This window comes from Salvia splendens, chromosome 7 (genome assembly GCF_004379255.2).
Source record: "Salvia splendens isolate huo1 chromosome 7, SspV2, whole genome shotgun sequence".
Lineage (NCBI taxonomy): Eukaryota > Viridiplantae > Streptophyta > Magnoliopsida > Lamiales > Lamiaceae > Salvia > Salvia splendens.
In genome coordinates this window covers 15,257,380-15,274,199 of record NC_056038.1, presented here as the reverse complement: position 1 = coordinate 15,274,199, position 16,820 = coordinate 15,257,380, and the positions used below count along the sequence as shown (strand labels likewise).

The 16,820-nt window shown below is 36.7% G+C and overlaps 2 protein-coding genes across 3 annotated transcripts; both read right to left on the bottom strand.

Annotated features, from left to right (window-relative positions):
• Positions 1-742: 742 nt before the first annotated feature.
• Positions 743-3,218, bottom strand: LOC121741817 (endoglucanase 13-like). Its single transcript, XM_042134742.1, has 5 exons — positions 2,997-3,218; positions 2,403-2,816; positions 1,768-1,854; positions 1,526-1,675; positions 743-1,445 (listed from the first exon to the last, which is right to left on the bottom strand). Exons 1-5 carry the CDS (start codon positions 3,192-3,194, stop codon positions 846-848), a joined length of 1,449 nt encoding a protein of 482 aa, XP_041990676.1. The 5' UTR covers positions 3,195-3,218; the 3' UTR covers positions 743-845.
• A 2,678-nt stretch (positions 3,219-5,896) lies between these two features.
• On the bottom strand, positions 5,897-10,058 carry LOC121740990 (protein ESKIMO 1-like). 2 transcript variants are annotated; one of them, XM_042133668.1, is made up of 6 exons: positions 9,827-10,058; positions 9,192-9,748; positions 8,348-8,519; positions 7,218-7,417; positions 6,710-6,868; positions 5,897-6,512 (listed from the first exon to the last, which is right to left on the bottom strand). In XM_042133668.1, the coding sequence occupies exons 2-6, from the start codon at positions 9,704-9,706 to the stop codon at positions 6,164-6,166; spliced, it is 1,395 nt and encodes a 464-aa protein (XP_041989602.1). In that variant the 5' UTR covers positions 9,707-9,748; positions 9,827-10,058; the 3' UTR covers positions 5,897-6,163. The 2 variants fall into 2 exon arrangements, with proteins under 2 accessions (XP_041989602.1, XP_041989601.1); XM_042133667.1 differs by lacking the exon at positions 9,827-10,058 and having other exon boundaries at positions 9,192-9,820.
• Between the last annotated feature and the right edge of the window lie 6,762 nt (positions 10,059-16,820).

Sequence of the window (16,820 nt, the reverse complement as noted above, 5' to 3'; positions counted from 1 at the left end):
TTATTGAGTAAAAGCAAATGAAAACAGCAAAAAAAGGTCTTCCAAATATAATTTTAAGAATATCTAATTGATAATAAAAATAATAATGTATTAATCATGAATTTTGATAGAAAACATATACAAGTAATTGAATTTGAATATAAGTAATAATGCAAATTGAAATTAATTTTTGGTCGGTTGTATATTACTCCACTTATTTTTTATTAGTATTTTAAAATATTAATTATATGTGAAGTATAACTAATAACTTAATATATTTAAATTAAATAAATAAGAAAGATATAAAAATCGAGACAAAATAGATAGAATAGTGTCCTTGAGGCTTAAAAGGGTAAAATGAAAAAGAAAATATGAACAAGTACCTCAAATGTAGCGCAACAAATTTCCATGTCTTTAGTTGCGTGATTTTATGATTTTTGTGACGTGAATATTTGATTGAGAAATTGCTTTTATGTGATTTATCTTAAAAGTGTGCAATTATGTGAGGTAGTTAAATTTTGTTGAAAACCAAAAATGAGTGTGTTTAAATAAGTTAGTCCATGCATTATTCTTTTAGCCTATTTTCCTTAGTAATTTTGACCCCCATTTATTGGAGAGAAATAATTATTTCTTAGATTTAATAATTTGCTTTGGGATAGTTATCCAAATTAAATCTCTTTGGAACTCATTTTGAAACAAATGTATCCATTTATGATATAAACCCTTGTTGGCCAACTTTATAATAGAAGTAAACAAGTAGAACTAATTAATAGTTTGTGAAATTATAGGTAGTTGTGTAAGAAACGATGACATATAAGGTAAGACCCAAAAGCGGTTGGAGCTATTTTAGAGTAGGTGACTAGAATCTAAGACGCCAGCTTTGCCAAGACACCAACAAGAGGGGCATTGTTTGCGGTTGCAGGCTCAGCTTGCTGATAATTGTCTCTGGAATCGGTATACTGGTCACTCTGATCGGGCCCACCGACAATGGCCCCCTCAAGCACATTAGGGTTATCACCATTCTTGTGGAACCACTCGAAACCTTCTTGGCACCCGACGACTTGTGGGTTTTTCTGAATCGACACAATGGATGCTCCTCTATGGTGGACCCGTCTCGGGTAGTTTGACCCGTACCCGACCATGTAGCTCATTTTCTTCGGGTTGGATCCTAAAATGTAGTCCACTTGAGACCTGGCAAAGCCCAACAGATCGTTAGGCCAGACATTGCCCCCGGGGCATTGGACGGTGGTCTTGGTTTTGGCAAGGACGTCGGCGTAGGTTGTCATTAGGAATGTGGCGCTAGTGACATACTGTAGATTGCTCCATGGTAGGAACCACAAAAGACCTGCATTGCTCTTCTGCACATTGCTATTCCCTTTCTGGATGCAGTTGCACATGAATTCTTCTGCTCCCTTCTTGTATTGTTCCAAATTTCCGCCTCTTGGCAGTTTTCCTTGTAATATCTCCTGGAAAGATAAATTCAAATATGAAGTAATTTACATAACACATTTAATGTGGTGGTTGTTAGATTTGTATTTTGTAGTACCTTTGCAATGAGGACTTGAGCTCCGACATACTTGTCGTCCCAGGAAAACATTCTTCTGGTGCCACCTGAATTTGCGGATTTGATGAACTCAAGATATCTATTGTCATTGGTTGCTTGTCTCAGCCACGCAGCAGCCCACACAAGCTCGTCCTGTCATCACATGTCATTTGCCAATTAACTAACTTCTTGTTTAATTCGCATTTCTAGCAACTTTTTGTTATACTATATATATATACAAATACCTCGTAGCCACTGCTTGAATAAAATTGTCCAGCTACAGGAATGCTGTTTTGGTATACGCCAGTGCGTTTCGTCGCAAACTCAAATAACTGTTCATCATAAATATATGAATCAACATGCATCATATAAACAAACAAAAAACATTTACTCTCTACGTCCCTCATCAGGTGTCTCACATTGACTGGACACAAGTTTTAAGAAATGCAGAGAAAAGTGGATGAAAAAAGTTAATGGAATGTGAGTCCTACTATTATATGTTAATTTTATACTCCCTCTGTTCGTTCCACGGGAGGAGTCCAAATTGAGTCTGAAAGGGGTTTTAAAAATTATAAATAAAAGTTGGTGAAAATGATAATGGAATGTGGATTACATTTTTATATATTACTTTAAAATAAAATGTAAGTAAAATGAGGTTTGTGGAATGTGGTGCATATTACTATTTATGGAATGATTGAACGGGGAGTCCTAATATGAGACGGATGGAGTAATAAAATGTGAGTAAATTGAGTTGTTGGAATGTGAGATACATTATCAAAAGTAGTAAAAAGTGAAATGAAACAATGAATATCCCAAAGTGGAAAAACTGGGACACATAATTGAGGATAGGGGGAGTGAAAAAATAAGAAAATAGTCATACTTGTTTTGCATGGTTGATGAGCTCAGAAGAATAACTGGGATTGGAACTGCGGAAAGCGACAGCTGCAGCCGCCAATGCAGCGGCGGTCTCGCCTGCCAGGTCGGATCCGGGATGCTGGTCATCAATCTTGTAAACAGTTCTGGGCGTGGTCATGCCTTCGGGCCTCATCCAACAGGAGTGGTCGGAGCCACCATCTCCGACCTCTCCATATAGAATATTGGGCTTCGGATGGGCCTTGATCAGATAATCGGTGCCCCATTTGATAGCCTGCAGAGCATTCGACAGCTCATGCCGGGCCTCAAATTGCGGCCCAAATTCCACTACGCTCCATGCCAACATTGTCACGGTGTATGCCATCGGCAACCCGAATTTCACGTTGTCTCCAGCATCGTAGTATCCTCCCACAAGATCCACCTGCACTAGACAAAGATGTACTCATACCATAATATTTTTTATTTATGATTTTGGAATATATATAGTCCATCATAAATATCCATCTAATTTGCATGGTCAAATTTAAATTTTAGACAAAACAAAATTTACATGTAAATTTGAATATGAGTATAAATAATTTAATTAAATTGAATGGATTACCCCATCGGCCTTGCCGTCGTTGAGGCCGGAATCTCCTCTCCACTTGACTCTCTGGTTAAAAGGCAACTTCCCTGACCTTTGTGCTTCAAAGAAGAGCAATGATTTAGTTAGGGCAGCTCCATAATCCAATGAAACCGAGTTTTGAATTTGAACTACAAACGAAAACCCAAAGGCTAAAAATAAGCACAACTTAGACATAGTTGATAATTTAGACTAGATTAATTAAATTGGCGAATCAAAGTATGGAAGATTGGAGGGGATGTTACCCCTTTTTATACTAGTAGCTAGCAAGGCTGAAATTAATAATTGAGATTGAGTGTCATTTCCCAGAGATTAAGTAGGTGCATCTCCCCTTAATTTTCTGGTATCGAACTTTTAATTAGGTAAAACATGTTGAAATCGTATATTAAGTTTATTATGAAGTGATTCACTACATATTTTTCACCGAATAGTTTGGCGAATTGACCTGACCATTTATAGACAAGAACATTTAATAATAACTTATATTGTTTAAACTAAGAAAAAATATCTATAATCAATGGCTAAAATAGCTAAAAATGATTAATATTTTTTTTATGTATAATTAACTGGAAATGTATGGATTAGTATCAACTCGATAGCAATTAGCTATTTTTTACGTACATTTTACACTGTAAGTTAATGTTTTAACATGCATGTCATGAATCATTGATATACTACTAGCTAGTATTTATTAAACAATAATATTGGTATTAGTTGTACTGAGATTGATGTTGTTTAGACCTTAGCTACTCCTATTAATTATGGAGACGATTACAAAAAAAATGGGAAGGAATATCTGCTAAAAACAAATAGCCTTGGTTAACACAAGCAAACCCTTGATAGGAGCCACATGATAACATGCATGTGTAGTGTAAAAGTACGTAAAAAAAAACCCAGAAATATAGCATTCGAATTTAGGCTAAAATGAAACATTTTAACGTAAAGTTAACTAAATATGTTTAGTATGAATGAGTTACATACAATGATCGCAAAGAATAGAACAAATTTCCACTCCTCATTCTCCACAAAAAGGAAACATGAAGTGAAAAAGCATCAAACATACTTATAAAAGAAAATTTAGAGGATGGGGCAAGAAGGATAAATTTTTTGTTATTTCTGTTGGACTAAAAACAAAGTGGAGATCAATTTACAGGAAGTTTTTAGTTAAAATGTAAATTATATATATGTAATCCTATTATTAGCTTAGTTTGCAGCATCAGATAATTAACGTTATTGGACGCTGAATCTAATCGAAGTTCTACATAGCACTATAAAAAACTTATTTTTTTAAGGACGCAAAAATTGAGACGCACAACTATTAGCGTTGGAAAACTTTAAAAAATAACAATAATTTAGGACGCAATACAAACCGTTGCTAAATTAGAGACAAATTAACTTAGTTTTTTTGCTTTTTAAGGACACTTCCATTTGCGTCATCTAATTTTAGTCGGGACACTAACAATAAGAACAGTTTTTGAAGCGTTGGTGGTATATTTAGAAATTCAAATTAGCGACCTTAATTGCACTAAAAAATGTCCTTAACGATTTTTATTTTGTAGTGTACCTTTTCATAGGCTTATCACAAATCAATTAGTTAGGTTTTAACAGAAAACCGAATATGAAAATCAACTAGGAAATTAGGCAAGAAGAAATCACATTTTTCTCCACACACGTGCCTCGTCCTTATTTAATTCGCAATTACTTGAGACTTTCTTAAACAAAACAGTGTATCGAATCAAATTAAAAGTTACAAGTACAAGATATGGTATAATATATATGGAGTACTCCCTTTGTCCCAATGTAATAGATGCATTTCGTTTTAAGCACTCGTTTTAAAAAATTGATAATAAATAGTTAAAGTAGAGAAAAAGTAAATAAGACAGATAATATTATAGGGAAGACTCTTACGTACATTATTATCTCTGTTACTTTATCCTCTCTTGACTTTATCTATTTATTATCATTTTTTCAATATGAGTGCTAAAAACAAAACGCCTGTACTATAGTGGGACAAATGGAAAATATTACAAAAATATTGGTGCAAAAAACGTGTAGTAAGTCCTGCCTAATTCAAATAATTCAGATTGCTTACGACGAAAAGCAACATTCCTAATTTCAATTTACCATATGTAAGATCAAAGACTTTGCAGAAATTTGATTGCTTAACGACTTTATTGATTTGCTTACCATTGTATATACTATTAAAATTAAAAATTAATACATCTACAATTATTACTTCAACATTTTCATCCTAACACGGTACATATTGTAGGGTATTAATTTGTATTTTTCTATACATTTTAGGTATAATTTTGAAAAAGTTCAAACGTTTAGTGTATTAAAATATGTATATTGGCTACCATTTATGGTTCATCCTATAAAGTTTGATAAATCGTAAGCGTATTACACGCAACATTCTCCGGAGTAGTATTAATTACAATGACAAATACACTATTTTGAAAATATTGAGGAAATTGTAAATATTCTATTTCAGCGTTTAGTTGAATTAATACAATTGGATATGCTTAATAATTTTATAATTTCATATCAAAAGCCTATGATAGTTTTTTTAGTTTTCTTGATATCAACAATGTTTTTAGTAAAGGTCCGTCAATATGTTTCATAATAATCTTTTAAAACCAATTCAAGTTGACTAATTCAATCAGCAATTTAAGAAATGCTAGTACTTTTTTTTCAGAAAGAGAATATATGTGTACACTCCAATGTTTGATTATGGGCTAAATAAATTGGTAAAATAGTTTAGTTGGGCCACAAGAATGTTAAATTTTTTGTCTTTGGGCTTAATGGGTTACCTTTACGAGTATTTATATTAATGCTAATGTATGAAAATAAATTCAATCGGAAGGTTAATAGTAAAATTTAATTAATTAAATGTCAAAAGCCATAAAATTGTTATTCGCTTTCAGTTTATAGTATTTTGAATAGGTCTGCTTTTACAATTGAGTGTGGGCGACGCAAAATGAATAAGCTAAAAATAGGTGGGAAAAAGGCCCATGATCTATCGCATTAGCATGAAGAAAAAAAATTAGATGATTGATATATATAAAAAACCGAATAAGAAAAAGAAAAAAAAGGAGGGGACCAAAATCTGTTGTAACACCTTAGGTGATGATTATCGTGTTAGATCAAGAGGAGGATATGATTCGAGCATAAATGAACTCATTCCATGTATCGGGCAGCCCCGGTAGGCACCAATGAATGCAATCGGCATAGGTGGCCGGGTCGGCCTGCTGCTCTTCCGTTAGCATCTTCCCCTGTCGTATCGTGTGGACCGAAGTATGTGCATCTTTCCTATACTCTGACAATTTCGTTATGTTTACAAAATTAACTCCCACTTTCATTGACTTTGTCACGTTCGCTGCTATCCTTAGCAATCTGCGATCGGTCCCCACATTCAGTGGCATCGTTGTGTTTAGAATCGGACTTGTTTCCTTAGCACATTTGATGCCATCTGGATTGTTCCAATCCAAGCTCCTTCATAAGAAGGATCAAGATTCAATATCAAATGATAGATTCATTTTTTTATGAAGATGGTTTCCCAACCTAAAATGATTGATGCAACTACATCTATATACTAAAACTAATTTTTTTAGGTGTAGCACAAACTTAAAGAATAAAAAGTAAATGTTGGGGTGGAAGCTAAGGAAGAATAAATGGGGCATGAAGCTTACTTGATGTGAAGAGGAGACATGCTCATGAAAAAGACTTTGGTGCGATTGGGATTAATATTTTTGTCAACCCACTTTGCCCAAGTCCTCAACACTCTCCCATAAGCTACAGGCCTTTCCACTTCATCGTACTCCATTGCGCCTTTGTCAAACGATCCTCGTCTGTTTGTGACCCACAACCAACGTTAATTATCATAATTTTTTGGGTTATTTGCATGTAAATTCCTATGCTTTCGCAAAATTATGATTTTGCATATCATCTTTGAAATCCGCCTATAAATTACAAAACTATCCATTTCTGATTTTGCAACCAAACTAATGATTTCTTCCGATTGAGCAACTAATTAAGATTTCGGCACTAACATAGTTTGATGACTTACTTACGTGACATTATCAAATGTTAATAGAAACAATGTCATGTTTTAGGTAGCGAAGTTTAGGAATTAACGTACAAATATCTATAATTTCTTTAAGGCATGAGATAAATATTTTTGGGGTTAGTGTGACTTACAGAACTTTCATGGAGAAAGTATTCATCCACCAAATATATGTGTTGAAAATGAGGTAATCCACGTTCTTCCAATTCTTGCCATGTTTCTTGATTGAACCAGGCATGATTATTCTGTTCAAGATGCTGTGCATGTTTGGATCATCTGAATTTGACTCCACCAAGAATGGTGCCCAATAGAACTCCACTGTGGCATTGTAATCCTGCCAATAAAATTTTTCAAGTATTAAAAATATAGCTAATTACATCATAATTTTAGTATTTTTTTCCATTGTCCATAGTTTATGATCCGGGAGAAATTATGTATTATGCGAACAAAAGATTCGACTACTTAAATGATGTCGTCTAATATAAGTAGCCAATATATCTTTAATTTTTACATATTTACATGCCACGTTAAAAAATTTAGAAACGTAGTCTTAAAATTATTTTATAATGAGATAGTTGAAAAATTATTTTATAATGAGATAGTCTTAACTAGTTTTTTCTTTCATTTACCCTATTAAAATTAAAGTTGTAGTAATAAAGAATGTTTTATTTGTGATCACGTATTGCAAGTTTGGAACCCCACCTACCACGTTGTACAATATCGTAGGTGGTTAGCTAGTTAGGAATATTGGACATAATATATTTGTGTGTGTATTGTGTAATATACTGCACGTATTAGATACTTGTAATTTCAGCAACATGCGCACCAACTAAATTGATTGACAAAGCCTCGAATATGTTCCAATATAAAAGATACATAATCTTATTTTTAATCCTAAAGAAAAAAAAGATTCAAAGTAAAGACTAAAGAGATTTACGCCCCAACTTTATTATTGTGAAGTATTGTATAACATAAGACTTTTGACTAATTAATAATAACCCTTAGTTATTGCATATACGTTTGACTAATAATAACACTTAGTTGTTGTCCTATTCATTGACACATATTATAGATATCAAGGTTTACTTCGGTGGACCTTTTTTCGTTTTCTGTATTGATCCAATAATTAAATTATACTACTACTAATAATAATCACAGATTAACACCACAGAATAATGTAATGAAATCGACCATATCATTTGATTGAGACATAGATAGAGAGTTGTAATTAGCAATAATTGGTTTGAGGTAGAAAAATAATTACCTCAATTCTGAAAACTGATAAAGATCCATTCTTGTTCAGGCTCTTCCTTCCCGGTGGGACTACCGATTGAACCAAGCAAATCATCGATTCCCATTGATTCCGATTCAACGAGTCCCCGACAAACATCAATCTCTTGTTTCTCATCTTCTCAAGCAATAATCTTGCCTTAAATCTAGCAAATTTGTCAACATTTATGCAGATTAATTTATCAACTCATTAATTGAACAACAAATTGAAGCCGTATTATAAGGTGAAAGAAAACAACCTAAGTAGATCATGATCATACTCAAATGTGAAAAGCAAAAACACAAATCTTTTGAGCAAGTAGTCCTCCACATAATCAAAGAAAAAGTCACATAAATTACAATCATGTTTCCTATTTCGCTAGCAATTATTAAAAAACATTATAATGACTCGAGACCCACAAAAATGATGAGCACTTTTAGAAATAAATGTCCAAGAAAATAAATGACACTCTAACAACATTACTACTTGCAAGAAATGAAAGCAAATGAACCATACACATGTGTTAGAAGTTCAAATCATCCCAAACTTAGAAAATGTACTAGCAATATATAAGTGCAACCCTTAATCTATTAACAAGAGGTCTTTTGGGAAGCGTCAACGATACGAGACCTATCTTCCGTCTCTCTCACATATTACTATCAAGATACCAAGTATATAATGAAATCACCAGATGATACGACCGCCGCCGATGAGCCCCTCGATACGACGAAGGTCATATCAGTCAACCTCGAGGACTTAGCCCAAAGCGGACTATATTTATGCAAATGTGGAGTTCGGTTAAATAAGAAAAAAGTGAAAGGAAATAAAATGAAGTTACATGGGCAAAGAACATTCTCTAGGCTGCCATCTCCAATTCTGATACAAAGAATCTCTTCTTCCATTCCTCAAACAAGTGACCTGCGCCGTCAAGAACTCACACCGATCTTCTTTATAAATGGGGTACGAAGTGTTGTCAAAAACCCAATTCCCATCAAACAAATCGCACTCCTCCGGCGGGATTTCAACCCCATCTTCTTCCTCTTCTTCCTCTTCCTCCTCCTCCACCGGCAACTGAATCATCTCGCTCTCTCCCTTCACTTCCCTTTTTCCATCGTCGGAAACCACGCCACCCTCCACTTCCGTCTCCACCACCGTCCTGGCGTTCATGACGACGGAGACAGTGGTGGTCTGGGTGTCGAGGGTGGCGCCTGCCCTCGGGCGGGAGAAGGGGAACTCAGCGAGGGACTTGACGTCCTCGTTGTACATGAAGCAGCCGAAGAGGAAGATGGAGAGGATGACGACGAAGGCGGAGAGGTTGCCGCTGCGGCGGGCGGCGGAGGCGGCGGGCTTCATGGAGAAGGAGGCGGCGGCGGAGAACTTGCGGCGGAGAGAGGGCTGCATGGTGGAGAAGGGATGTGAGAAGAGGAGAAGAAGGAGAAGAGAGATGGGAGTGACATGATCGATTGATCTTACTTTTCTTTTTAATAAACGGAGGCGAATCCGTTTGTTGTGGAAATTTAGGACTATTTTGAGATGGATTTGGTGAGATGGTGCTGTCGGTGGTGGCGGGGAGGGAGGGAGGTCTTTCTCAGCTGCTTACTTCTTATCATCAGCTTCTAACTACTCTTTGCTTTCTGTATTTGTGTGTCAGTATATGTATGTGTGAGAGAGAAAGAGAGAGAGATGAAGAGTTAAGCGAAAGAAATGTTTTTGTTGAGGATGATCGTTTTCAGTCGCATTTAGAAATTGGTATCTAAGTATTTCATCCATCCCATAAAAATAAGGATATTTGGAATCACACCCAAATTAATTAAGGACCGCACCCTGCACTCGAATTAATTCATAAATGATAAAATAAGAAAGAGGAGGAGAATCATAGTTAAAATAGTATGAGTGGATACATGAATCCAAAATATTATTAGTGTTTAATGGTGAGCCCAAGTAATATAAGTTGTAAATAAATTGAATGAGTTGTGAAAACTTTCCATAAATGGAAATGAGCTATTTTTATGGGATAGACGGAAAAGGTAAATATTTCTATTTTGATGGAACCGAGAAAATACTCCCTCTATCCCAAAAAAAGAGTCATGTTTTGTCATTTCAGTCCGTTCCACAATAAGAGTCATATTTCACTTTTATCATAAACGGTAAGTAGACCCACATTCCACCAACTTATTCCACTCACATTTTTTTATAAAACTAATATATATTGCGGGACTCATGGAGTAACAACTATGTTTAGGAAGGGGTAATTTCATCATTTTAAGTTAGCTAGCTAGCTACCAAATATTGGGGGGGGGGGGGGGGGGGGGGAATCTTCGAATTAAGCTTATGCGGTACATTTGATCTAAATTGAAAATCACTCGCAGGAAAGTTCACTAGTTTGTTTGGTGAACATTTGAAACTAAAACTTTTGCTTCCTCATCAATATCAATGTACGCACCTAAATAGAAGTTGACCCATATTTATAACTCTAACTTAGAGTTGGTATAAAGATTAAACTTACATTAGGTAGGGAAACATTAATTTATTTTGATTGGGTGATATAATTGAGCAGATCTCCAATATAAATAAGAGTAGGCGATAAATTTACATAAGAAGTGGAGTACATATAATTGGGACAATTTAGTCGTTTTCAGAGTTTCTAAAATCAGGGATTAGTTTATTTTAAGTAAAACAAACATTTTCTTTAATGTTCTAATTCCGATTTCAAAAATACACAATCTTTCCTGAATAAAAAATATTTTGTAATCATAAATTATTATAATTCACTTATTTATACACATCTTAAATTTATATTTTAGAAAATTGACGGAGGATATTGAATCAATCAAAAGAAAATTAACAAAATATAAATGATAAAAAAATATCAAAATTAAATTTTATAAATTACGGAAAGGAAATTGGTTTTAAAAAATATAGTTCAATAATATATTTTAAATTATTTTAATATTAATTCCATAATAGTGATCATTGACCCTGAACTGTATGCCTGGTACGTTCATTCGATTATGGAATAATAATATTAAAAGTTAGATTAAGTGAAACATCACTATTGTTCAAATTTTTTAATCTTAGTATGCATAATATTCCCTCGTTCCCTTAAAAATATAAACTATTTCTATTTTAGTCTTTCACTTAAAATTATTTCTTGTCCTTCAAAATTTATCAGATAATCTCATATCTCCATCCCACAAAATTTGTCACATTTCAATTCTTATCATTTTTAGTAATGGACCTCACATTTCATTATCTCATTTTCACTCATATTTTATTATAAAAATATTCCCTTCGTCCCACTTTAGGAGTCCCGGTTAACCATTTTGGGGTGTCCTGCTTTAAGACTTCGTCCCAGTTATAGAATTATATACTCCTTTTGTCCACGAAAAATAGTTTCATTTTCACTCATAAACGAAAATATTTTCTCATACTTTATCCATTTTTTCTTCTTGTCTCTCATACTTTTTCTCTCCTACTTTATTAATTTCTCACTAAAACCTTTTATCGTCCGCAAATGAGACTTCGTCCACAAAAAATAGTCTCATTTCTAAAAATGGAAAGTTTTTCTCTCATACTTTTCTCATCTCTCTCATATTTTACCCACTTTTTTCTGTCTATCTCCCTTACTTTACCCATTTATTTTACCCACTTTTTTATGTCTATCTCTCTTACTTTACCCATTTATTTTACCCAATTTTTTCTGTCTATCTCTCTTACTTTACCCATTTTTTCTCATCATCTATCTTACTTTACCATTTTCTCATTAAACTCGTGTCGTCCACATATAAGACTATTTTTTATGGATTGAGGGAGTGATAAACTCGTATTTTAACTGTTTTATTGGGCGTTAAACGTGATAATAATTGGTGTTTAAATGCATATTACTTGAGTTTACGTCCATATTTCACTATAAATGTGCTTTGATGAGTTTATCCAGTGTTTGAAGTTAAAATAGGTAAAAAAGGGTCAAAATGAATCAAGCCGTGACTGGGGTCTGCTTCAAACGTTAATCTGCCTATAAATATGGGGTCCAAATCCTATTTTGAGAGTATCATTGTGTTCATCATCGAAAGATCTTCGCGTGGGTACTTCACACACCCCAAATCGGAGTTCGGATGAGAGAGATATGGCCGATATACGAAAGCCGCGCGGACTGCCGGGAGCTATCCGGTCGGGTGAATTTTATGTGCAATAATTCCACCCGGCCGGGTGGCCAATTTTGTTCATAAAGAGTCCAGAGACTTCTGCCCGACCGGGTGGATTTTATGTGAAATAATTCCACCCGGCCAAGTCCGTCTGACTGACGATTTTTAGCCCAGACGTGATTTTTTTGAAGGAAAATAAAAAGAGAAAAGCTAGGGCAACGAAAGGGGGATTCTCAACTTTCTGCCAAACACACATTCCCTCTCTCTGAAGAACTCTTGGAAGAAGATTGAAGATTCAAGCTTCAATTCCTCCGCCAACTGTAATTCGTATCATGAATTCTATTGTTTTTCTTAGTTTTGATTTGTTTTCTACCATGAACATGAGTAGCTAAGCACCTTTCATGTAGAATTCTTGGTGAAGATGCATTGATTCATAGTTTTAATCCAATTAATTTCGTTTTTATCTTGCTCTTGTAAATGTTTGAATTATTCTTGTGCTTTTTCCTATCAATTGCTTGATCACCAATTGGGAGTGTAGGGTTTCTTAGAGTAATCGGGAGATGAAATAATTAATCTTGAAAGAGGAATAATTCACGCCTCAATTCAATAAAACTCGGGAGAGTTGAGATTATGAGTGAGATCTTTAATCTAATCAAACCTTTGGGAGTTAGGTCTAAGATTTAGAAGGGGACTTCACTTATTACACCTAATCTACAGATATCTCACATCGGGGGGGGGGGGGGGGGGGGGGGGGTTAATCTACCTTTGTGATTGATTCAACAATTCTAGAGACTTTAAATGGTAAATTGGTTTTAATTGGGTTAGGCTATGAGTTGTGTATCGGATCCTTGAATTCTGCATATTGCTTCATCACCTTACACAACTTGCTTTATCGCTTTCTTGTTAATTGTTCTATTTTATTCTCTGAATTTACATGCTTTTAGTAGTTGTTGGTTTCAAAACCAAATTTCCTGATTGTCTGGATAGTAGTTGAAATTTGTTCGTGGTACTTAGGTTTACACTTAATTGTCTCTGTGGGATACGATATACTCTTGCTTTCTATTTGCTACGATAACCCCGTACACTTGCGGGTATTAATTGGGTAAAATAAAGTCGAGTCAAGTTTTTGGCGCCGTTGCCGGGGACAATTTTGTGTTATATAGCTTGATATCGTGATAATAATCAAGATTACTACTTCAGATTTTACTGCTTTATTTTTCGTTTAATTTCTATTTTTTTTAGTTCTCACATTTGTGTTTCTTGTTTAGGTGTATGCACACACGTTCTAAAGGCTTGCCTTTAGAACCTTTCGACTCTGAGATCGAAGACCGGAAGAGGAACGCATATAGGAGGCTCACGCAGAAAATTCACACCTCTTCGCCTACCCGTGCAGGAGCATCTTCAGATCAGAGGGATCTTTCACCCATCCGATCACCAGTTCAGGATCATATTCAGTTTGATCCCGTTTCTCCTAGTCTGATAGAGAACGAAGAGGGTAACAACGGTCCACCACCTCCTTCTCCTCCTAATTATGCTGAGCTTCTACGACAGCTGGAGGAGTTGCGTCAACAGGTCAACCGTGGACCACCTGTGCCTGTGCAGAATCAATATGTATACCAAGGCCAGACGAATCCAACCGTCCATAGCAACATCGCGGCCAATACTTTTGAGCTGAAAAGAGGACTGATTCAGATGGCGGAGAACATTGCTTTTAGGGGCAAATCCACAGATGACCCTAACAAGCATTCACCAAGTTCATTCAGATTTGCAACATAACAAAGATGAATGGAGTGACAGATGAGCAGGTTCGACTAAGGCTGTTTCCTTTCTCTTTAGAGGATTCAGCAAATGATTGGTTGGAGAGTTTGGAGCCAGGATCAATTAGAACATGGGATGTTATGGTGGAAAAATTTTTGGAGAAATTCTACCCCCTAGTGAAGCTATAAAGAGACAACACGACATCATTGCCTTTCAGATGACTCCTACAGAGAATATCAGAGACGCATGTGGGAGGTTTAAATCTTTGATGAAACGGTGTCCCAACCATGGGTTAACCCCGACAGTCCAAGTTATTACATTTTTCAAGGGATGTGTGCCTGAAGCACAAAGGGAATTGAACTTGAGCTCAGGCGGTAATTTTCTCAAGAAAGGAGTGAATGAAGCCATGGAAGTAATAGAGGAGCTTGCATCTAATGACGAAGGATGGAGCAACGAAAGGAGTAAGGTGCATAGGGTAGCGTCTACTACAGATCATGATCCTATGAGTGCCCTATCTGACAAGTTGGATGCGCTGACTATGAAATTTGACTGCATTGCAATGGGACAGCCGTCTCAAGAACCCCAAGGAAAAATGGGGGACGTGAACTATGTGAATCAAGGGGACAACAACAAGTACTTCAATAATCACCGCCCCAACTTTCAAGGTGGAGGATATAATCAGTTTGGGAACAAATGGCATCCCAATCTCTCTTATGGAAACCCAAATAATGCTCTGCAACCACCCCCGGGGTTCACAGTTACTGATGGAGTGGTTAATGATCCGAAGAAGATGACCACGGAAGACATACTCAAGTCTTTCATGCTACAGTCCAACAAGCTCATGGAGCAGAACAATCAAAGGATGGAGAAGGTTGAGACAGATGTGCAAAGTATGGCCACTCATCTGAAGAACATCGACACACAGATCAGCCAGATTTCCCAGACTGTGAGTACTATTACTCAATCGGGAAAATTCCCTTCGAACACCATCATAAATCCCAAAGAATGCAAAGCTGTGCATCTAAGGAATGACACTGTTTATGAAGCTCCCTCACTGCCTGCGACCACATCTGATACTGTTCTAGAGCCCAAGGCTGCCGTGGCAGAGAAGGAAAAGGAGGCTGAAAAGGAGAATACCGGCACCACTTCTGGAGTAAAGGTGCCATTCCCGCAGGTACTGAATCAGAAGAAGAAGAAAGATGAGTAGTTCACTCGATTTCTGGACATCTTCAGAAAGGTGTATGTGAACATTCCTTTGATCGAGGCACTGCAACAGATGCCTAAGTACGCTAAGTTTCTGAAGGAGGTGATAGCCCAGAAGACCAGTTGGGGGTAGGTTGACACTATTAATCTAACTGAAAATTGCAGTGCTCTGCTGCAAAGGAAACTGCCTGCCAAGCTGAAGGATCCTGGAAGTTTCACTGTCGACTGCCTCATTGGGGGGCTATAAGGTGGAGAATGCTCTCTGCGATCTAGGCGCGAGCATTAATCTAATGCCAATATCGGTGTTCAAGCAAATGAACATTGGTACTTTGAAGCCCACCTCAGCCACACTACAGATGGAAGACAGATCTGTTGTGTATCCAGAGGGCATCTGATAAAGGTTCCTTGTGAGGGAAACCTTCCATGTGCCCAAGAAATACCCCAAGCGGTGTTTGATTTCAATTTTTTTGTGTTTTCAAAGATAAAGTAAAGATAAGTTGAGCTAGCCACAAAAACTAAACTCAAAATGGTTTTGGATGGAGAGAAAGAAGGTGAGAAGAAAGTGTAAAGAAGGAGGAATCCTCTTTGAGGACCTATGACCTCCCACAAAGAGATGTGGGCAACCCTAGGCTACTTTCACCCAAAGCAAACACTCCATTGGCTCCACATTCATGACTACACAACCATAAATGCATACCTATACTTGATTTAGCCAAATGAACATAAAACAAGCAACCTACAATGTAGGAATTTGGATAGAAATCTCACATGGGAGATGCTCTCAAAGGAGTCTTCATAATAACATTCATCAAAGTCTGCCCTTAAAGTCTTACAAAAAGGATATTTATAGTTAGGGTTGGAAACCCAAGAAAAGGGCTAAAAACACAAGGAAAATCGGATGTAAAAGTTGAATCGCCCGGCCGGGCGTTTTGGGAAAGTGAAATCGCCCGGTCGGGCGAACTTTCTGGATTCGGCGCTGCTTCTTCAAACGCCCGGTCGGGCGTTCTGGGATGGTGAAATCGCCCGGTCGGGCAAACTTTCTGGACTGTGGACGATGCTCAGCGCACAAACGCCCGGTCGGGCGTTCTGGGATGGTGAAATCGCCCGGTCGGGCGAACTTTCTGGACTGTGGACGATGCTCAGCGCACAAACGCCCGGTCGGGCGTTTTGGAGGTGTGGATTCGCCCGACCGGGCATTCCATCTGCCTCCTCCATTCCCCTCCTAATGAAGTTTGAAACGCCTTCCCGAAGCCTTTGTCTCATTGATCTCGTGACGGGCCTTCCGGGCAGCTTAAGGGGAGTCGTGGTCGGGTCAGCCCGGGCCTTGGACTTCCCGTTTATATCATCCTCTCCCTCTTGAG

What these genes read in the sequence shown, in the direction of transcription:
- LOC121741817 (XM_042134742.1), bottom strand. Translation starts at nt 3,194, where the DNA reads ATGTCTAAGTTGTGCTTATTTTTAGCCTTTGGGTTTTCGTTTGTAGTT. An exon ending in ACGACGGCAAGGCCGATGGG is followed by an intron (nt 2,817 to 2,996) that starts GTAATCCATTCA and finishes TGTCTAGTGCAG; the next exon opens with GTGGATCTTGTGGGAGGATA. An exon ending in TCATCAACCATGCAAAACAA is followed by an intron (nt 1,855 to 2,402) that starts GTATGACTATTT and finishes TATGATGAACAG; the next exon opens with TTATTTGAGTTTGCGACGAA.
- LOC121740990 (XM_042133667.1), bottom strand. Translation starts at nt 9,754, where the DNA reads ATGCAGCCCTCTCTCCGCCGCAAGTTCTCCGCCGCCGCCTCCTTCTCC. An exon ending in ACTTTCTCCATGAAAGTTCT is followed by an intron (nt 6,869 to 7,217) that starts GTAAGTCACACT and finishes GGTCACAAACAG; the next exon opens with ACGAGGATCGTTTGACAAAG. An exon ending in ATGTCTCCTCTTCACATCAA is followed by an intron (nt 6,513 to 6,709) that starts GTAAGCTTCATG and finishes CTTCTTATGAAG; the next exon opens with GAGCTTGGATTGGAACAATC.